This window comes from Leopardus geoffroyi, chromosome B2, assembly GCF_018350155.1.
Source record: "Leopardus geoffroyi isolate Oge1 chromosome B2, O.geoffroyi_Oge1_pat1.0, whole genome shotgun sequence".
Taxonomy (NCBI): domain Eukaryota; kingdom Metazoa; phylum Chordata; class Mammalia; order Carnivora; family Felidae; genus Leopardus; species Leopardus geoffroyi.
In genome coordinates, this window is record NC_059332.1 from 143,169,546 (window position 1) to 143,192,147 (window position 22,602).

At 52.6% G+C, this 22,602-nt stretch overlaps 1 protein-coding gene across 3 annotated transcripts in view; it reads right to left on the bottom strand.

Annotated features, from left to right (window-relative positions):
• Positions 1–137: 137 nt before the first annotated feature.
• Positions 138–22,602, bottom strand: part of EZR (ezrin) — a 51,570-nt gene continuing 29,105 nt past the window's right edge. For 2 of the 3 annotated variants that reach the window (XM_045500183.1, XM_045500184.1), the window contains exons 4-14: positions 20,845–20,940; positions 19,638–19,912; positions 18,965–19,048; positions 17,867–18,013; positions 10,450–10,546; positions 5,131–5,294; positions 4,708–4,838; positions 3,894–4,054; positions 3,452–3,544; positions 1,601–1,852; positions 138–1,483 (exon numbers count right to left, since the gene is read on the bottom strand). In XM_045500183.1, the coding sequence (XP_045356139.1) occupies positions 1,319–1,483; positions 1,601–1,852; positions 3,452–3,544; positions 3,894–4,054; positions 4,708–4,838; positions 5,131–5,294; positions 10,450–10,546; positions 17,867–18,013; positions 18,965–19,048; positions 19,638–19,912; positions 20,845–20,940 (1,665 nt within the window). In that variant the 3' untranslated portion in view covers positions 138–1,318. The remainder of the gene's footprint in view (positions 1,484–1,600; positions 1,853–3,451; positions 3,545–3,893; positions 4,055–4,707; positions 4,839–5,130; positions 5,295–10,449; positions 10,547–17,866; positions 18,014–18,964; positions 19,049–19,637; positions 19,913–20,844; positions 20,941–22,602) is intronic. The other variant, XM_045500185.1, reaches the window with a different exon arrangement.

Genomic DNA, 22,602 nt, shown 5'->3' on the forward strand with positions numbered 1-22,602 from the left:
TTCGGCTCGGTAAGCGCCAGGGTCCGCCCGAGGGGCAGCAGTAGGTCTGGAGAGCACGGCCCCCAGGGCCGCTCGGATGCCGAGTCCGACGAGGACCCTCCCACCCCGACACGCAAGTACACACCCACGGCCACGGCTTGCCTTGCACATCTTTTTATTTCTCAATCTGTGGTGCGGGGTTCATCTGCACAGGACTCTTGCCCGGAAAGGAAAAGGACACAGCTGAGCGTGACAGGGCACCGGTGGCGAGACCTGGCATTTCAACAACTTTTCGAGGAAGCGGCAGGTCAGAACAGGTTCTCCTTGTGGGAACGGAGACCGGACCAGGTTGGAAGAGTCCCTTCATAGCTGGGGCCAGAATTATCCAAACAGTATGTGTGCATGGTTTCAAACAAGAAGCTCGGACAGAAAACCGAGCCGTGCATAGTTCGTTACGTGCACAGAGAGCAGAGTGAAAAGTCATGTTCACAGATGTGATTATAGCAGTTAATCAACCTCATCACTGCCCTCACGTCACATCACCTGCCGTGGTTGCATGGTTTTTAATATGTAATTCTTTTATTCTGTAAAAGGTAACAAAATATACAGAATGAAACTTTCCCTTTGTAAAACTAATGTTACAAACCCATACTGTCACATATATAAATACTATTCCCAACAGCTGATCATTAATTGGTGTGAGTCCAACAAGGTAGCCCTCTGTTAAGCAAGAAAACAAAAGTTCATCTAAGACTGGAGTGTCCTCCCTGTTGATCCCGAACTGGAGGAGGGGAGGAAGAAAAATCAGTGTGTGCACTGCGTGTGAGTGCTTTAGACTCGGTTTTCGAGATAATTTTCACCCCTCAAACAACAAATATACAAAGATGGATCCTTCATGGAAATCAAAGATCAACTTGAGCTAATTTCAAATACAGAAAAAAGTATGGCACAGAATATAAGCCACGATGTGGTTTTAATTACAGGGAATCTTGTATCACACATGCCAGCACGGACTTTACAGGCATCTTTCCTTAATTCAGTCCTGCTGTAGGCAAAGACCAGGAGGTGATTCAATAACAGTAATAATGAAACCAGGCCTGTTTGGCACAATGATACAATTGGGAAAAATAAACCAGGGAAGCGTCGTCCACTGATCCCAGCCCCAGAATATTCCCGCTGACATAACTACTCTCATTTTAAAGGAACTGGACTTCGATGGGGGTGGGGGTTCTAGATTTAAAGAACTACAAATACAAGCTCTGGAGTCTGCCAGCGATCCCCCCACAAAGCCCAGATGTGAGGCCCCACCCCTGTGCCCCACCCCAGCCCAGTCCTGGCCTCACATGGCCTCGAACTCGTCGATCCGCTGCTTGGTGTTGCCCTGCCGGATCTGACGCAGCGTCTTGTACTTGTCCCGGCCTTGCCTCATGTTCTCGTTGTGGATGATGTCGTTGTGGGTCCTCTTGTTCTCGTCCCTGGCCTGGGACAGCTCGTTGGTCAGGGTCTACAACGTGAAGCAGCACAGGTCAGGCACGACCAGGAGAGGTGGGTGCGGCGGGGACAGCCCCCGCGCCACCCTGGGAGACAGGAGGAGGGGCGCCCCCCGGCCCGCTGCCCTCACCATCAGCTGCCGCTGCACCCGCTCGTTCTTCTCGGCCTCGGTGATGCGCTTCTCCTCGTTGCGGTCATCCAAGATGCCCTCGCTCGAGAGCTCGGCGCTGTAGCCCGTGTGCTCTGCGCCCTCGTCCTGCAGGCTGTCCTGGACGTGGTAGCTCACCGGCTCGTAGACAGGGGGGGGCGGGGGTGGGGGGGCGGTCATCACCAGGTGCAGCTCCTCCTTGGTCTTCACCAAGTCATCCTGGGCTTCTTTGGCCTTTGAAAGCAGTCGGGACACAGGTGACCACTTGTCACGTGGAACCACGTGTTTAGACCATCTTTGGAAAAATCCCCTTAAACCAACGAAGGCTTCTGCACCTCGTGTCGCCACTCGCCTCCCCTTCCCCTGGCGGGCTGGGTGCACGAGCCTAAGCGACACGGAGCAGAGGAGGGGACCACGTGTCCCTGTGCAGGGTCTGACCAGCCTCTTCCCGAGTCTGGGGCTCCAGATCCTCTGAGCAGTTCTCAATCGTGCCCAGGGCACAAAAAAAACTGATGCCAGGGGGGTCGACTTTAAGAACCATAGCTTCTTAGGGTGCCTAAGTAGCTCAGTTGTTGAGCATCCGACTTTGGCTCAGGTCTCGGTCTCGCGGTTCATGAGTTCGAGCCCCACATCGGGCTCCGTGCTGACAGCTCAGAACCTGGAGCCTGCTTCGGATTCTGTGTCTCCTTCTCTCTGCCCCTCCCCCACTTGCATTCTCTCTCTTAAAATTAATATTTAAAAAAAATTTTTTTTAAAACCCCATACTCTTCTTCTGTGCCTAATTCTAGAATATGTTCATTGTATAGGTTTCTTAAAGGGAACTTACTAAACAAGAAACCCTCTAGCCACCAGAAAAAGCCACTATGGTGTTTTAGAGTGCAGCTTTGTTCTCCTTCCTGGTGTGGCCACTCTTCATTAAGCTCCTCACTGCCTGCCTGCACTGTGTTCAAGCACTTTCCTACCTGCCATTACCCCTAAACCTTCCGGCAACTTCTTGGCGGTACAAATAATCATGACTACCTTGCTGCCACTCCAGCCCTGGAGATGAGCTTAGTTTGAAATCAGCTTTTGCCACTTAATACCTTATGAGTGCTTTCTCCAAAACCTAAAGACCGGAGATCTGCACGCAACTTGGATTCGGGGCGTGGGGGCCGAATGGTAAGGGAGGCACCAGGGAAGGACAGTGGGAGGTCCATGTGGGGGGCTGTCACAGCTCAGCAGATGTCTACACGGAACCACATCCAAAGCTCCCCCGGGGACCATGCTTTTCTGCTGGGTGTGGGGGACTCCCAGCCGGAGAGACCGGCTCCCCGGACACTGCAGAGGAACATCGTTCTTACTGTTACAGCTATAATTCATTCAACCCTCTGCACGCTGGTCCTCAGAGCAACCTTACAGGTTGGCTATTAGTCCTGATCTGCAACGAGGAAACTGAGGCTTGGAGAGGTCAGGCCCCTGTCCTATCACACAGGGAGGAACAGAGTGGAGACCCGTGCCTGCATCCTGAGACCTTGAGTCTGGCCCTTTGCATGGTGCCACACTGCATACGCTAGGGGTCGCGAGAGGCAGGAGGCCTTGGGTGGCCCGTTGCCAGGGGCACCCACACAGCTGTGTCTGAAGCTGGCGCCTGATGGGGCCGAACGGTCTGAGGCAGGGGGCGGGGGCACGGCAAGGTGGGTGGAAGTGAACCCGAGGCTCCCTGCCGGGCAGACCGAGCCTGCCCCTGGGGGGGCCTGGCTCATGACGTGGGGCTGGTGTCGGGGGGGGGGGGGGGGGGGGGGGGGGGGAGGGCGTGTGCCGCCGCTAGCCCCAGCCTGGAGCGCGCGCACTCACCCTGTGCTGCCACTCCTCCACCTCGTCCTCCTTGCGCCGCCGAGCCTCCTCCAGGAGCGCGATCTTGGCGGTGTACTCGGCCAGCTCCGCGGCCTGGTGGGGCGCACGAAGCTCTGATTACCGTGGGGCCTGTGGCCAGAGCCCTCTTGCCCACAGACGGCCACGCGTTTTGGCAACTGGCCCCGTGGGCAACTCAGCCTCGTCCCCGCCTCCTCCCCGGCCGCTGCTGCCCACTGTGTCCTCGAGGCCTCGCTCAGACGACCACAGTGGAACCACCCGAGGTCCACCCACCGGACGGCCTCTCCCACCAGGCTGAAAGCCCTCGAGCAGGTGGTTTTCCGGCCACGGACACAAAGGACGGATGATACAGCGGGTGTCACTGTGTCACCCCCAGAGGCGGCCTCTCCGTGCTTCAGCCTCGTGAAACTCAGGGCGCTCGTACCAGCTGCTCCTGGCTCTTTATCTGATCCGCCGCCTGCCGCTCCAGCTCCTCCTTGGCCCGCAGAGCGGCCACGCGGTCAGCCTCCAGGCGCTCTGCCTCCTCCTGTGCACGCTTCCTCTCCTCCTCCAGCTGCAGGGCTCTCTGAATCTGGTCCGAGAGTTCTGGAGAGAGGGCACAGACCGAGGACTGCTCGACAGCTTCGGCCAGGGGCCCCGAATTCCCAGCCCAGAGGCACAGGATGGGGGCCGGGGCGGGGACCACCCCACGGGCTACAAAGCACTGCACCAGGGCCTCTGCTTCCACGGACACCGAAGGGAAAAGCGCTCTGGGGCGCGTTCCTGCTGTCAACATCGGCATCCTCACCGTGGTCAGAAACTGCTGCGCAGGGTTTCTCCCTCCTGGCCAGGGCCAGGCTCTCCTGGCAAATGCAGAAACCGCACCGCCTGCCCAAGTTTTCGTTTCTAAGACGGGCCAGGGCCACGTGGCATGGTTTGGGCAGTCACTAGCCGTGTGACCTTGGGCAAACTGTTTTACCCGCTAAACTTTAACATCCTCAACAGGAAAATGGGGATAACTCAGTACTAACCCCAAAGGAGTGAGGAATGGAAATTTAAAAGGATGATGTGCAGAAAGCACTTAGAACCGTACAGAACCATCCGATCCAACCCCTCGTCATCGGCTCTGATCCGCGAGCCTCTACTGTGGGTGCCGTGTTCACCGGAGACCATCCTGGCTGTGAGCGTACCGCCCGGCCACCTGGCCCTTGCCGTGGGGACACTGGCCTACGGCAAAAAAGTGCCTAGCACACACCCACCTTTCTCTGCCTTCTTGGTTTTCTGCTCGAAGTCCTGCAGCCTGAGCATCAGCTCCTCCTTCTCCCGCATCATCTGCTCCTTCTCTCTCTCCACGGTTTCTCTCCTCTTCTTCTCGGTTTCCAGCTGCTGCCTGTTGGGGGGCGGGGGAGCACGGGAAGGCTAAGAGCTGGCAGGCACTTGCCATGTCACCAGCGCCCAGTCCAGGACCGCCCTCCAACGGAAGGGACTCCGCAGTGGCAGCAGCGACCCCCGGCGCTACCGCCCCGGGGCCCTCCCGCTGCCCGGCCCGCAGCGAGGCAGCTCCACCCTCGTTGGCCAGGTGAGGTGCCCGCGGCTCCTCCGATGGGGAAGGGCCCGGGTGTCCCTCGGGCAGTGAGCCCAGGCAGACGCCGCCCCGCCCCTCTGGCCTCCCGCCCGCTCACCGCTCCAGCTGCTTCTGGTGCTTCTCCTCCCGCGCCTGAGCCTTCATCTGTTGCACCTCGATGGTGTCGGGCTTCCTGCGGCGCATGTACAGCTCGTGATTGCCCATGCACAGCTGCAGGATCCGCTTGTTAATTCGCAGGCGGGGGGCATAGAACACGAAGTCCTACGGAACAGAACAGGGCCGACCCTCAGGGGGAGCTCCCTCCTCTGGCTGTCTTCTTCCAAACCCGACTTCACAAAGTTCCGGATAACCTTTTCCAAAAGGACAAATGGGGCCACAATGGGGCTTCAAGGAAAAGCCAGGGACAACAAGTGGCCAGACAGAAAGTCCCTGGTGTCACCGGATTCGGATTCTCCGGAACAAAGCGAGCAAGTGTGTGTGGTCTTTGCAGGTGTACACGCGCACTGAAACTCCTCTGGCTGGACTACGAAGCCCCTCTCTAGGGCAGGGGGTCTTACGGCCTTGGGAAACCCAGCACCCCGATTCCCGTGCTGCCTGATCTGCAGGTAACACCCATCCCCAGCAACCCCAGAGCCACCATCTCCGAGTCTTGCCTGGGGTGCGGCTGGTCTCCCTGCCTCAACCGTCACCTCCTACACTGCCACCAGCGTGTCAATCGGGTCACTACCGGACGCCTGACGCCAGCCTGTTTAGCTCCAGGACCAGGTACAAATGCTGTGGCCGGGCACGTGTGTGTGGAGGCTTCTGGCTCTGGCTCCAGCCTACCCCTTGTTCACCTGAACTGCACTTTCGTGCCCCCAAACAGATTTGCTCAAAGCATCTCTGCTACTTGGGAAGTACTGTCCAATCCCATAAACCCAGGGGTACCGGCACATCAGGAGACGGCATGAAGCCATCATCTCTGGTCTCTGCGACCCCTCCCATGCCCCCTGCACTTGAGGGGGTCATCCACACTTTCCTCAGCTGACTTGTATTGGTCTCCATCTTCCACCTGACAGGCACCTCCCTTGCCAGCAGGCCTGTGTTCATCCATCTCTGTCTCAAGGACCCAACTAATACCCTATATTTACCAGGTGCTGGAGTTTACACAGCGCTGCCACGGCTGAGCCTGTGGCCTTGAGTGAGTCATTTCCTTTGAGGCTGACAACCGTCAGCTGCACAGTGGGGAGGACAGTAATCTAACTGGACTGCTGAGAAGATTAACTCAGATCCTGTTTGTCAGGACTCAGAATGGGGTCTGGCAGGACAGGAGTTGCCTGGTACACAGAGGCTCAGACAGAGTGCTGGTTGCCTTATGAAAGTGGAACCTTTTTTTTTTTTTTTTAATTTTTTTTTTTTTTAACGTTTATTTATTTTTGAGACAGAGACAGAGCATGAACGGGGGAGGGTCAGAGAGAGAGGGAGACACAGAATCCGAAACAGGCTCCAGGCTCTGAGCAGTCAGCACAGAGCCCGACGCGGGGCTCGAACTCACGGGCCGCGAGATCGTGACCTGAGCTGAAGTCGGCCGCCCAACCGACTGAGCCACCCAGGCGCCCCTGAAAGTGGAACCTTTTTGAAGAGAACAGACCAAACAAAGCATCCAAGAACGTTAGGACTATGAACACAGAAGTCTGGGATGTGCCACAGGGAGGACACACGACTTCGCCTCCTAGCTCCAGCCACTGCTGTGATTAATGCAGGGGATGGGAGGGGAGAGAGGGTTTAGAAACTCTGGTGAGAAGTTGTTTTTAAATGCCAGTCTGCTTCCGCTTTTTTCCCCTTTCTCTTCTCAGTACGGGGCTCCTGGCATCCAGATTCTGACCAGGGGAAGGGGAACAGGGGAAGGGTGGATGACACAAAGACACAGCAGCTTCTGCAGCCCGAAGGGACATGCCACTGAGCTGAGCAACACACCCCCGAAGGCCCTATGTAGCCTGTTTTTTCATCTGTGCCAGAAATGCTGGAAAGACTGTAATGTTGAACCCGAGAGCCCACGGAGTTCCCGGGGGTAGGGGGCTCTCCTCGGGCTTCCACACACTTGTGACGAAGCCATCGGGTTTCCCAGGGAGTGTCTGCAGAGCTGGGAGAAGCAGGTGTGTTCACCGCGCACCTATCTCTGTTACACAAGAGAAAACAATCTTCTGTTAGGGCCGCGCGGGCATGCCACCCAAAAAGATGTCGACTGTGGCTAAACGTTGCAAAGGAGCTCCGATTAGCACCAACTCCTCCTTACAAAGACGTCAAGGGACAGAAACTGCGGTAGCATCATGGCGGCAGGTGACCCTGAGTCAAGCTCTGCACACAGCCTGAGAGCAGAGGAAATTTCCTACGCTGCCTTTGAAGGAGGCTGGTTTCCGACTTCAAGTTAAAAACAAAAACTGAAACCAGTATTTATTTAAGGATTTCTAAATCCAAGTACCCAGCCCACGCCTCCTCATGCAAAACCACAACACCAACTAGACCTGGGGCGGACTTTCCCAACCCTGGAGAGAACGGAGGTCCTAAAACCTGAAACTCGAGGCATGAGGCGAGTTCAAGGGAACGGATCCAAGTCCCTAAGGATACAAGAGAAGGAGATGGAAACGCAGCCGGAAAGCTGTGAAGCGAGAAGCCCCAGGAGCCTCCAGGAGGCCGCCCTCGACTGAGGGCAGAGCTGCTCCCAGGCAAACGGCGGTTTTCCTAAGTTAAACAGGTAGCTGCCAGAGCCCTCACTCTTCCACGAGGCCACAGGGACAAAAAGCCCTTTTTGAAGGAGGCAGAGACGGTCTCTGCCCCCGCAGGATGACCGGGCAGGGGGCAGGCTCCGAGCACTCTCGGTGCCCCAGCCCACCGTGCAGTGTCCCAGCAGGCAGGAGGAGAGCCAGCTTTTATAAGGGACACGCCCGGTCGCCGGGAGCACGGGCGACAGTGGCTCGTCTGTGAGCCTGCCACGGAAACTGCCCTCCACGAGTCAGCCTCAGCAAAGGAATCCTAAGCCACACCAGCGAGCCAGCCCGGACCTCTGGCGTTTCCTTGTCTGTCTTCTGGGCCAACGGGATTTTCTACGGCCCCGAGTACGGGGCCAGAAGCCAGGCAGTGCCGCAGAGGCAGGAAGGAGCAGAGCGACCCTGGCGAGGTGCAGAGGGGGACGGGGACCCCTCAAACCAGGACCTCACTTGGAACCCCTGCCCGCCCCCCCCCCTCCTCCCGACAGGAGCCTGACAAGGTCAGCCTTCTTGGTGAGGCGGTCCCAACCACCTGGAGCGGTCACACTGTCCCCCGTCCCCTCACCCTGATTTGTTACTAAATATAACCTCACTGTCGAATTCACCGCTGGAAAGCACGGTACTTGTTTTCATCCGTCTCTTGCACTAGAACGTGGACCATGAGGACAGGAACCCCATGCTGTGTGCACAATCCTACAAGAGCCTGCTCGCAGTATGCCACCAACCAGTGCTTCTCTCGCCTTTTCTTTAATCAGCGGCCCCACACAGAACTAGTATATAGTAAAAGTATGCTCAGCTGATTCAACCTTTGCTTGGAATTTTAAGATCAGGAAATATTCGGGAGGGAGGCAAACCATAAGAGACTCAACTACTGAGAACTAAGGGTTGATGGGGGGGTGGGGGAGAGGGGAAAGTGGGTGGTGGGCATTGAGGGGGGCACCCGCTGGGATGAGCACTGGGTATTGCATGGAAAGCATTTGACAATAAGTTTAAAAAAAAAAAAAAAGGAAATATTCTTCAGGTTTTCAAAAGCTAAACTTAAGCCGAATTAAGAAACGCACGCGCATGCGTGCGCACACCGCCCCCCCCCCCCCCCCCGCCACACACACACACACACATTAATCCTTAAGTAGTCCAGTCCAGTATTCTTGCTTCTGCCAAACTTCTTTAAACAGTTCTGAAAACTGAGCACCACCCTATGGGCAGACGGCAGCCTACCCAAGGACTTGAGGGTCTTCTCACTGTCCCAACTGCCCCACCTAGGGCCCATGGTAACATGGGGACACTGTGACCCTTGGGCTGTGATGCTGCATGTTAACGTGGCCTGTTACCATGGAGCTCGCAACTCGGTATTAAATGCTGCTTTAATTGTAAATAACTGGGCAACTACCCACAGAGTAGGGGGTCAAGAGTTTACAAACAGCAGGAAACGTTTTCAATAAAGGAGAAAATACTTTCACAAACAGCGTCAAGACCTGTTTTTCACTTACGCCAGACTAACTGATACATGGGGAGGGGCAGTTGGACAATAATGCGGCTCACTGTTCCACGTGGGTCACTTGTTGCCCAGCGGGGCCCCGGCCCAGGAAGGCTCCCGACGCCCTGGCCTGGACCACAGCCCATCCTGGCCTCTCTAAGCCCAACACTGTAACCAAGACACAAAGTCCTTTACGATCTACAGTTCTGTAAAAATCATAACAGGCTCATGGGATGAGAGAATCCTTTAAGTGACAAAAAGTTTTAAGAACCAGATTTCTGATTAGAAGACAAAATCCTCACTCATTCCGTCACACTACGGCACGTACGTCTCAAATTTTCTCACCAAATAGCCGAAAGCTTACACGTTAGCAGAATCAACGATAAAACCGAATGCGTTTCCCGCACACACCAGTCTTTGCGGTTGTTAGTTAACAGTCTACGTTCTTCAGACTGCAGGAAATGAAGTCCCTTTTCTAGCTAAGTCCTCCCAGGAAGAGTGTCCCACCAGCCTCATCTCTGCAAGGACCCACTTCCCACATCAGCTCCAACGCGAAGGCACCTGCTTGTAAAGCGCACTGGAGGGGGCAGAAGGTGCTTGCAGAAAAGCAGAGGGGCACAGTCCCGGGAGAGAATGTAGGTGGGGGACAGGAGGACCCGCGGTGCCCTGGATGCAGGTGTGACTTTTCGTAACGCGGTAAATTGCAAAGACGGCTCAGAAAGCCAACTCGGGCCCTTGAGACTTGTGCCCCAACTGGCTTCCAGGGAGGTGCCGATGAGAGCCCCCACCCCAGGTACACCATCTGGAGGCAGGTTGGTTTTCCGCAGGAAAACGAACATTTCACAAGCCCAGAAATGCAACCTTTCATGAAATGCTTATCATTTGGTCAATGACTTAGAACTGTCCTTTTCTTCATAAGGAACGAAGACCATTTGAAAACTTAGGGGACACAGTCAGCTAGCTTTTGACAGACACCTGGGCCCCAGCACACCTCTCCTGTAGCGGTCAGTCACATGACGCAAGGGGTCCTTGACCCTCAGTGTAACCTGCTGGCAGTTTGTTTACCCTGTACCACACAAGGGATCCTGCATATCACCAGCTCCTTGTCCCAGAGAAATCAGACTGTTACCCGGAAAACATAGTTGGCTGTAAGAAAACCATAACCCCTCGCCTAGAATTCATAGAAACTTACGGGAGCCTTCTTGTCGATGGGCTTAATGACAAACTTTTTGTCATTGAAAGAGATGTTCCTGATTTCACTCCACGGAAAGCCAATCTTTGGGGTCAACCTGAGGTTAAAAAAGAGGGAAGGGGATAGTTAGATGTGTATTTGGATTGCAAATCTATTCTTAGAATTTTTGCTTCAATTTGAAAAAGTATAAAGCCCAGGAAGCACAGTATATAACACACGTTGTTACCGGAGTTCCTACCTGTGCTAGGTGAGGTCAGGTCCAGGCTCCAGCAGACCTGCACCAGGCCGCCCCAGCCAGTAAGCTCCAGGTCAACTTGGATTCCCAACCCGGTGCACCCTTTCACCCTGTGACAGCTTGCCCAGCCATCTCCTGTAGCCTAACTGGGTCCTTGTGCCCAGAACCCCACTTCTAGTCACTGGGTCTGATTCATTTCCCTTGTAGTCAATCCATTCTCCTCTAAACTGCCAACACAGGAATCCTGTTTCCACAGGATGAAATCCAGGGGCCTCGACTTAACATCCAAGAGGCTTCCGATCGAGCTCCTGATTCACACCCAGGCCCTCAACACCCGTCCCACGGCCCACCTGGCCAGTAGAGCTCCCTGCTCTATACCACAAACATACACCCTCAGGCCAGCTCAGCCTCCTTCAACAGCCTTGCCTCTTCTTGACCTGTAGTCTCTTGTGCTACATCAACTATTCTCTTCGTGTTTTCCCAATTCCTCCGTTTTTATTGAGCTCTTTGAAGACCAGGCAGGTAAGCTTTCTGATGTCAAAGTTCATGTCTTAGGTTTTCTAGGCATGCTGTACTCAGAGTGGCTGCTTGCTGATGGAAACGGAAAAGTGCCTGGTGTGCTTCCACTCCAAGAGTGCCTTGCTCATTTTTCTGTGGGGATCATCTGTCCACGGCTGCAAGGGGGGTACTGAAGTCCCTACTCTTACCTCTTGTTGTCTATTTCCCCTTCATGTGTCAGAACTTGCTCATTGTATTAGGTGCTCCAGGGCTGGGTGTGCATGTATTTACAGTTGTTTGAGGTCCCTGATGAGGACTTGGTATGGACTCTGCTCTTCTGGGTCTCATCTTAGGGGTGCATGGCATGTTCACCCGGCTGGCCAGACACCCTCCCGTGTCCTCCTCCAACTTCTATGACAGCACGAGGCCCACAACCCCCTGAGGAAAGCCCCAGCACTTCCCTGCTTGGTCGCTACTAGCCGACCACTGGCTCAAACTCTGGCTCTTTAGCATTCCCAGGAGAAGTTCTCCAGAGGGTTAAGACCAACCACATGGCTCTTACCACACGACCCGCCCCTGTTCTTCATCTCTTTCGCCCTATGCTTTCAACATATTACCATGGACACCATCTAGAATGACAGACCCTCAAACCACCATCCAAAGATCCTACCATCAAAACCCAACCTTTCCCCCAGTTCATAAAAACTTTCAATTTAGAAAATAAGCAGAGATGGACAGAAACCAATTGCCTACCAACACGTTTAAATAAAAACTGATGGGCAATGTAGGTTTGCTATGACAAGCCAGGTCAAGGTGGCAGGGTGGCTTCTAATGGCCAAGAGAGGACACCCAAGCCTCACAGATGGCTCTTCTGGGACACAGCAGTTCCACACACCTGGAGGAATGAGGTCAGGGCACTGGCCAGTCCTTTTTGGCATTCGCCTTTTTACAGCTCTGTCCTCCAGGGTCACCAATGCCTGCTGAAACGTATCTGGCCAACATGCCTTACACAGTCAGACACGCAAGACGTTCACTCTGCTACTGAGCAAAGAGGTGACGTTGTTTGCAGGCCTCTGAGCACCGGAAAGGAACTCAGGATACCACCTAGTCCCACTGCTGGCTTTAACCCAGGTCCTTACATGGCTGTAAGAGGGACAACAGGTAGACATCTGCTGCTTCGTAGCACCCGCTCCACAGCACGAGGCCTCTCTGCTAGCTCATTTCTCACCTGTGCAGTCACCACTGCAGCCAGATTTCCAACACTCAGAATGCCAAGGAGGCAAGGATCTCAGGTGCTCAGTTTTGTTTTTTTGTTTTTTTTTTTAAGATTCTGCCTTTTCTTTTTAAGTTTATTTTGAGAGAGAGTGTGCATACATGTGTGAGTGGGGGAGGTGCAGAGACAGAATCCCAAGCAGGCTCCGGGCTATCAGTGTGGAGCCTGATGCGGGGCTCAAACCCTCAAACTGTGAGATTATGACCTGAGCCAAAATCAAGTGTCGACCTAACTGACTGAGCCGCCCAGGCAGCCCTGAGGCTCCTAGCTTTATATGGGGTTCTCAAAACAGTTCTAATCCCAGAAAACCTGGACCTTCAGGTTAGACAGGCATCTTTCTTTTAAGGATTGGGCATCCGGTCACCATGCCCTCCAGCCCTCTGCTTGCTTTCTGAGGTGTCTGTAAAGTCTACCTTTTTAAGACTCTGGAACCTCATATAACGGTTTACAGCCGTTCAGAAACCTAACTGTAGGATCAGAGATGGGACTATATATTTTTTAAAAAAATGGGATTCTCCAAACAGGGACCAGAGCTCTTTAGAGAAACAGCTGATTCCAGGGCTGGAGGAGGAAAAGTACAAGATGATCCTGGAACATCTTGAGGAGCCAGGAAGTAAAGAAGTGCTCAAAAAAATAACGGGGTCTGTCTGGGGTGCCTGGGTGGCTCAGCTGGTTGAGCGACTGACTCTTGGGACTCTTGGTTTCAGCTCAGGTCATGATCTTGCAGTTTTGTGGGTTCAGGCCCCACATCGGGCCCTGTGCTGACAGAGTGGAGCCTGCTTGGGATTTGCTCTCTCCCTCTCTCTGCTCCTCCCCCACAAATGTTCTCTCTCAAGATGAATAAACAAAAAAAAATTAAAAATGGGGTCATATCAAAAGGACACAGGAGCCAACTCGAAAGGGATCCTAAAGGCAAATCTTAATTTGAACAAAATAATAATGGTAATAGATTATAGCCTGTAGAATAAAATATCCATGAGTAGAAAACTGACTCTGTTCAGAAACCATACATGTAAAAGAAATGTTCTGGGTTTTTTTTGTTTTTTTTTTTTTTTTTGTGGGGGGGATCACTGTTTCCTCAAAACCACAGTAATAATTGTTTAAGACTTGCGAATGGATGCTAGAAGAGATTAAAGTATAATGAGAAACAGGGTATTTACGTAGTTCCCAAGTGTCTGCCTGAAACGTACTTACTGACCACAAAGGGAAGGACGGTAACTTCACAAAGAAGCCTGGCAGACAGCACCCTGACCAGACACCAAAGTTAACACCACCAGCAGTGGTAAAATATTCCCACACCACACACTGCCTCGTGAGAGGCCCCGGGAAGGCATGACAGACCTCTGTGGGATTCCTGCCCAAAGCGCAAAACTCAAATCTAACGGAGAAAACACGACACAGATCCAAGCTGAGAGACTTCCAAAGTGTCAAGGTCAAGACTGGGGAGGAGGCAACTAAGTGCAGGTGTGAGTCTGGGCAGGATCCTGGGGCAGAAAAAGGACGTTAGTGACAACTGGGCAAAATGGAAATAGGGTCTGTATATTGTGAAAAGCATCGTGTCAACACTGACCTGGACTGTGGTTATGTAAGATGTTAACACATGGAGCAGCTGGGTGAGGGCATATGGGAATTCTTCATACCTGCTACTTTTGGAACAATTTTAAAGTCTGAAATGATGTCAAATGAAAAAAAACAAATGGCTAAAAAATTTAAATTCAAAGTATGCAGGTGGGGGGGGGTGATGATACTATTCTTCTGTATCTTGACAAGAGTCTGAATTTTTCAGGCACATGTCTGTTCAAACTCAGCAAATGGGGCTGCCTGGGTGGGTCAGTACATTAAGCGTCCAATCTCATCGTTTTGTGACTTCGGGCCCTACGTTGCGCTCTGCAATGACAGTGCAGAGCCTGCCTGGAATTCTCTCCCTCTCTCTCGCCCCTCCGCCGTTCTTGCTTGCTTGCTCTCTCTCTCAAAATAAACAAACTTAAAAAAAATAAGCTCAACAAATGAACACTTAAGAAGTGTGCATTTCAATGTACTTGAATATTACATCAAACAAAAGACAAGCAAGAGCTCTAGTAAACAACATGTATTTTGGGGAAGGCACACAGATGTCTGCAATTTACTCTGAAATGTATCTGGAAGAAAGGGGCCCGAGGTTGCAGTGACGTGAGGCTGAGCAGTGAAGCGCTAAGGACAGAATCTCTGCAGGCACAGGACATTCACAGTAAAATCCTCTCCATGTTGTAGTTTGCTTGATATTTTTCATTAAAAACATTTAGAAAAGGTCTGGGGTGTTGGAAGGGGCTGGAGGTCACTGTGGGCTCCACAGATGGCTCTGCGGGCACTCCTACAACAGAAGCAAACATCCCGATCTGAACCAGCAGGGGCCGATCCAGGCGCGCCGCCACCTCTTGGCAGGGCAGGCGTGTCAAGGAACTGTCCCCACGCATCCCTTGTGCCCACCTCCTGCCAGCCACTCCTAACCAGGTCCTACCGCTTCTCCCTCGGCCCTCATGCACATCCAGACACGCAGAGGCCAAACCCTCCTCTCCGCCAGTCTGAGGGGAACTTTTAAACTCGGTACTCTCAGTGGATTAGCTGTATTCCCTTCAACGGTCTCTGTAAGAGACTAGGAGGTTTTTCCGGAAATTCTGTTCCACGTTCAAGTTAGGGCTCCAAAGACCAGAAAGGAGAGAAGTATCTGACAATCGCATATCTGGTAAAAGAAAACTCCCACAAATCCAAAGAACTGCCTTTTGCTCTCCTCTCTTAAATAGGTAACCTGTTAGCACTAAGGCACAAAGATGTAACATACACACAAAAAGGGGGGGTGGGGGTGGAGGCAAAATTAACATATCGTGCCTATGAGTGTAATTTTAGAAACTGGAAATAATTTCTTAAGTATCTACATGATACATAAAATACTATATGTACTGTATTACAGTTTTACGATCCTGTACTGCATATACTATATGCTGTAGTATACGTATGCTGTATATAACCAGTATGCTATAGAACCTAACAATAACCACTGGCTTACTATATACATAATAAAGCTAAGAAAACAAGTATAGATCAGTGTGTGTGATTTACCACTCTGAGCGAGAGATTTAAGGGAGAAAGACACTGGTCCTTGTTTGGCCCCAGCTTGTCTACAGCCCTCTGCAGCATTCGCTCCCTTCAAGGGCCCAGAGAGTCACACGGCGCAGACTCCTGCCCCTGGGAGGACCAGGAAGGCTGCAAGGAGAGGAGGGTGGGGGAGGGTGAGCCCTGGGAGCACAGAGGTGCTCTCGCAGGACTGAAAAACGCGGGGGCAAGGGCGCACTCCTCTCACGGTTCTGTTTTGGGTCTGACGATGCCAGGTAGGATCACATAACACACTAATGGGAACTTCCTTTGCTCCCTCTTCATCTACGGTTTACAGAATGAAAAAGACTAAGATGCTTTCCGTCCCACGCGTTCCCACTCCGTGGTTACATACACACTGAAAAGGGACCTCAAGAGACATTTCCCAACCAGGATACATTTAGTTCTAAAAAGGGATAATAAAGGTATATTTGTTTATCTGCAGGTGCACTAAGTCTCTCATCGCCCAACTTACATACTCAAAAGACCCAACTTCTCACTTGAACAGCGCTCCACGAACATCAGTTCTCACTGCTGGCCCTGCACCGAGGGGGGTAACCCAATACCCGCCACAGCCAGGACTTGTCCCAGCGCGGCTCAGGCTCGAGGCAGGGTCCTGCTGGCGCTGGTAAGCAAGCTGTCCATCCTTGCTGGCGAGGAGAACCACCTGGGCCCGCTGGTGACCGAATGTCTGGCTAAGTGTTTCTTCCTAACTGAAAAGAGGGGCGCCCTCCGAGGCAGAAGTGAGGTCGCCCTACGCCACAGTCTTTCTTGGGGAGAAGACCCCTTTGAGAGGACTGTCAGTTTCACTGGTAAACTGGGGGTGGGGACAGAGGGAGGACAGCAGGGATCGACTGAATGAGCCGTGCAACTCTAATTTTTACTTGGGAAAAATTAACATTTAACGTGGGCTGGAGGCAGTTACCAGCTGACATCAGCAAGTTCCTGCCTGTGGCTGTTTCCTGCAGCTGGAAAAACCTGTCCGGACAGCCCCGGCCACGGCTATGTTACAAAATCTGCTCATTCAAGAAATGAGTGCAGAGACACAGGCAGTTTCCCACACACGTTCCCACGAGGGCACCGCGTTCTCACTGTGTGTGCACCGCCCGCTACCAGCCACCACCCTCCAACTGAGGCGCCTCCGGAAGGACCAGGCGCTGGTTTCTGGAGTCTCCCGGACCGTTGACGTTTCCCTACAACACTGCTGCCAGCACACTTGGGGAAGCAGCACACCAGGAGTCCTCAATAACTCACTTCTAGATTCTTGGGGGAGTTCCTGCCATTCTCTGATAAGCGTATCAGGTCCTACACCGTAACCAGAGTCCTCCCTGACTGGAACCATAACTTCCAGTAAGAGTGACTGTCCTCCTCCAATTCTGGCACTCAGGGGAGGGTCTGGGAAGGCCTGCCACGGGCCTCTGCCTGACCCAAGTCAAAGGTATCCGTACCCTGGGTTCTGGCAAGAAGACAGATTCTTCACGTGACATCACCAGTCGCGGGCAGCAGCATGCCCTTCATGGAGGCCAGAGAGAGGGTTTTGGGGGGGGGGTCCGAGAGCCCGGACATGGAGAAGAGCTGCGACGGGAGGAGATGTGTTCTCCACAGACACCATGGAGACCTTGCCCCCGCTGACTCAGATCTTTTTCCCTGTGTATCTAGCTCCCTGGCAGAAAGCAGACACCCATGCGCAGTGTCTGTAACCACAGGGAAGGGCAAAGGAAGCCGCAGGGCCCAGCTGGCTCCACGCTGGCTCTGGCTCTTGCAGACCTTACTCAATGCACACAGCTAGCACGGGGCAATTAGATACCTCTCACAGGCTCAGAGGATTTAGCTAAACTGTCTGTACATAAGCCACTGTTTACAGGACCTTAAGGTCTCTGATAGCACTGTAACCATCCCTGGTTGGATTAGCGCAAGCCTTAAGCCACCAGCACAGCTAGGGCTGCCTGGGTGGTATCTGTGGGTGTGCCGGTGCCTATGGGCAGCTGGTGGCCGGGCCTCAGCAGATGGGCAGGGGAGGCCTTCCTGCAGCTCCGGCATGTGGGGTCACGGGTCAGCACACACCAGGGCTAGTGAACAGGCTACAGTGACGGAAGAGAAACGGCCAACACCTCGAGCTGACCTCGGACACAACGTGGGCACATCACAGCTGAAAAGCCCTTAAGAGAGTCATGCGCTAGACAAATGTGTCAAAACACACGACACACACAGATGCCATTTTCTCCACCGTTTCCAGCCCCGATGCCCCCACCCACCGAAGATAATTACAAAGTTCAACTCACTTATCATCTTTCTCATAAATATTCAGTCCGAGGGCATCAACTCCAAGCCAAAGGTCTGTTCCCTTCTTGTTTTTGATCTCAAAGTAATTGATCCCATACATTTCCAGGTCCTGGGCAATCTTCAGATACTCCAACATGGCACTGTCTCTAGCGGGCGGAACAAACAAGCATGGTCATTAGAGCCGCGTCCCGAGCCACGAATCCGCTACCGGGGTCTTCAGCCTCAGGCAGGTCGTGCAGGGTGGGCCCACAGCTGGGGCTTAGCAGCTGCCCCTCTGCTGACTGTCCATGCCTGCGCCCCAAACTGTCCTGGATGCTGACCACCGATGCGCCTCAGACGTTCTGAAAGGACTGAACGGACTCATGCTGCTTTCTCTGGACACAAAGATCTTCCTTTTAAATCGTATCGGTAGGCACGATCTTTCTCTTGCCCACACACTGCTGCAGGGCCTCCCACTGTCTATTTCACCAGCCCTTGCCACTTAGGCTTTGAGTCCCTTCCCTCCAACAAGAGATGCCTGGGACAGAGGATACTCGAAGGACACAACGGCTGTGAGGCCCAAACTGTAAATGAGCTTCTGAGGCTGGGGGGAGGGACACAGAGAATTGCTCGTGATGCCCGAGATGAAGAATCCAGGGCAACAGAATGTGGGCACTTCTTACACCTAATAGCCACATGTCACATCATGTCCCTCCTTCATGCTCCCTGAATAGCAAGGATCAGTTTTTTCCCATTTATACACCTTTGAAAGGAAACACTTTACAGACAATGAACAAGCCAGCACCTCTATGACAGGAAAGAAAAATAATGCTCTTTCCCCCTTGACTAGAACAGTGTTTTAGACACAGGACGGTCTCTCCTCTAAAACAAACAAGAGAGAAGACTTTAGGGCCTTAAGCTTGAACTAAATCGCTTCTTACCCCAGTCAGGAGCACCCGGCTTTATTTAGGGAAAACCTCCTGTGCAACCGTTACCTCTCACTGCTCTGTGGCACCCAAGCTGCAGCCCCGTGGGGTTCCTGAAGCACCACCCTGGGGACCCCAACTGAACTCCACGCAAAGGAGCCGGGTGGGAGGGAGGGGCCGCCCAGCACTCACTTGAGCATCCCGCGGTGCTCCGCGTGCCACACCTGGATCCGGTCCTCCCACTGGTCCCTGGTGAGCTTGTGCTGGTCCATGACTCTGGGTTGCAAAGGAAGAGGGCACAGAACTGTCACCACAAAGGGCCACAGAAGGCAAGCAGCAGGCCACTGCTCATCTGCAAACCTGAGTTTTCTTTCAAATAAGACCACACAGTGTTTCTACTTCCTGATGTGTAGCATTTCTGACCATTAACGACCTGAGAGACTTAGAACCTGGAATGAGACATACCCAGTCTTGCTGCTGGAGAATTTTAAAAAGGTATTTTATATTTTAAGGGGCTTCTTCTTCCAAAAGGGGTAATTTATGTGACCATCAGTGAATACAGATTTAATGGGGCCAAATCATTATACGCTAGGGAGAGCTAGGAATGGTCCCCGTCCTGCTATGTTTCTTTATCACAGACCCTGTACAGGTAGATCAGTGCCCCCGAGGGGAGGCCATGGCGTGTCAGTGCCTACACCGGCCAGAGCACACGCGGGCCAGCACGCAGATTAGCAGGTGCTAGAGCCCCAGCCTCAAGAAGCATTTACCCCTGTGCTTGCCGACTGCTTCTGCTCACACACACCACCTACGCCCTTCAAGGGTGCAACACGCCGCTCTCGTCCGGGCCTGGCCACCCTGTGCTCACCTTTGGGGGATCAGCCGCTCAGAGCTGAGGTACCCAGACTTGTGCGTTTCTTTGTTATAGTCTCCGAACTTGGCTTGCACAGCATAGGAGCCCAGGAGCACTGCGGTCTCAGGAGGGCAGTAAATCTCATCGCTGAGAATTCCCTCCTTCACTTGGAGGAAGAAAAGCTTCTGTGTGATGTCCTGGATGAGCTCCTCAGACACATCTTCGGGGTAGAACTTTGCCCGGAACTTGAATTGGAGAGGATTCTCCTTTCTGACCTCCTGTGCAGACACCTGGACGACAAAAGCCAAATGCCCTCTGCAAGTGTAGAGGATGAGACCAACCCCCCCCCCCCCCACACCCCGCTCCCTAAACACAGGTCATAACCATCGGGTCAAAAGGATCATGCAGGCCAGTTTTCAGGAGATAGCGTTCACTCCAAAAGTCACCTTTTCAGCAGGTAAGACGAGAAAAGGCCAGTTAAAGTCCTATCGCCCTCCCACACTCAGCTGGAAGTCTAGCAGCAGCCAGTTAGGGACTCACCAAGCCACTAGGAACCAGCCCCAACTTCTGGGAACAATGTTACCAATTCCAGAGAACTCGAATTTAGAAAGGGCCTGCCTAGTGACCTGTGAACCTGGCATCTGCCCACGTGGCCAGTCGAGCCATGAGCCACGGAACTTATGTTCAGTAACTGCTCATGTACCCCCCCTGCCCATTGCCATCTCTAATTGCCCTCAGGCTTGCTATAGTAATATGGGAGGAAGATGCAGGTTTGGGAAAAGGGACATTTTCAAACTGTGTGGAGAAAACACATTTAAGCTTCCTGCTTTTCTTTACAGTTGTTAATGGAATTATCCAGTCTTTCGAGTTGAAAGATAATCTATCACAGGTTCAAACAAAGCAATAACAGGTTCTTACAAAACAGTGAATGATTCATGGTCTAGAAGATTAACAATCTCATTGGGGGAAAAAACTAAGGTCAACTAAAAGCTAAGCAATTAACTATCATATGCTCCAATGAGTGAGCAGTAAGGAGAAATCCCAGGATCTAATTTCCAACCAATATCCCCATTTACTGGAAACCTGTAACCTTTTTGTCTATAGAAACTTTTACACAAATAAAAAGAACAAAAAACAAAAGACAGAAGAAGGTGTTCCAGTTTCAAAGTTAGCAGAGCAGACCAACACCCAAATATCCTGTGAATAGTCAACTCTGACTTACCTTTTTATCTAGTTTCAACCAGGTAGGAAATCCTTTATTATCCACATACTGGAGGCCAAAGTACCACACTTCCCTAAGGCCGATGGTCTTGACCACCTGCGTGAATGAGACAGAGGGGCAGAGGCTGACGTCTGGAAGGGCAGGAGGCACACGGCACAGCAGGGTCGCCAGGAGAGCCAGATGCCGGCTGCCCGGTCCCACTGCACACACCTCTCCTGCACCATCCCAGGGAACCTGTTACCAACAGAGGCTGCTCCTCCAAAGCCATAGATGGCTTATTTTTAACATACGTTTGAGCAGATTCAGGGTTCACTTTAAATCTCAGAAAATCATAAGACCTTGTAAACTCTTGCCCCCCCTCCTCTTACCCCACCCACACTTTCCCAAGTAAAGACAACCAGCTGGGGTGGAGCAAGCGCACAGAGCCGGACCCCACCAGGGAACACCAGGGAGAGTGTGTGGCCCAGTGTGAATGCCCCTGTCAGGTGTGCTCCCATGAAAAAGGAGTTGAAAGTCACTAATGTGAAGCAAAGGAATACTTGGGTCTTCCCTGGCTGCCTGTCTCTGTTTCTCAGTGGCCCAGGCCTCTGCTTAACTGGGAACAGGGCAACAGCAGTCCCCAGAGAGGCAGGAGAAAGATGGGGGCAAACTTCCAGGGAAAGGGGGGGCAGGGGAGTTATGCTTCACACACCAAGGGATGACTAGCATTCCTTCAACCTCCAGAAATTTGGAATTCTGATATAGGAAGGTGTAATTCAACCTAGGTCATCATAAGGATTTCACATTTTAAAATTCTCCACAGCACTAGAAAAAGTCTCCTGTGGTCCACTACAGACAGAATCCCATCCTGGTTACGCTTTTCTCTTAGGAACAGAAAAGCAACTTCCTGGGGACACCTGTTACACATCATCACAACTGAGTCCCAGGGCTTTGCTGCAGTTTAAATGCTGAGTCCCATGACATACAATGCTCAGCCTCTATATAAAAAGGTTACCATTCTTCAAATGTCATAAAGGGAAAGAGACCCAAACACATGAGAAATGACAAATCAGGTATCTGGAGCATTTGCTTAAAATAAAATTGGAAATTCCAAATAGACTCCTGCTTGGGAGTGTGTCTTCTCCTCTGCTGGGGGACCAGATACTTGCTGGGGCTCCAGGAGCCTGGTCGTCACACCCCCAGGAGGGACCTGTTCCCATCCCACTCGTTCCACTCTCCCATGGGGGGAGGGGGGCAGGGCCCCAACATGGCACGATGTGGAAGAACTTGGATGGTTCTGTGCTGACTCCCAAGTCTCTTGGGAACCCTGCCTAAGTCCTGTCAGGGCAGCTAAGTGCAGGGAACGCTGATCTGAAGACCAGGTTTTCCATACCCAATCCTGCTAATTTCACACTCTCTATAAACCTCCGTCTCAGTATCTGGATATAAAACCTGCCTTGCCTTCCTCTTCGGGTGGTCTCAAGAGCAACCTATGAAAGGTCCACATACAGAAGCATCTGGTCTTTCCACTCCATACACCAAACTGGAGCCTTAGCCTGGGTGCCAACCAGTGTGAGAGGATTCTGTCTGCTCCACCTCCCTTCCCACCGGGTCAGACCCCTGCTGATAGCCACAGCCACAGCTCAGACTTCTCTTCCCCTCTGCTATGAGGCAGCCAGCCCCCTTGGCAAAGCAGATCACAGACCCCAGAACCACACTGTGGACAGAACCCTTGCACAATGAAACGCCTAACCCTGGGTACCCCGATCCGCCACACGT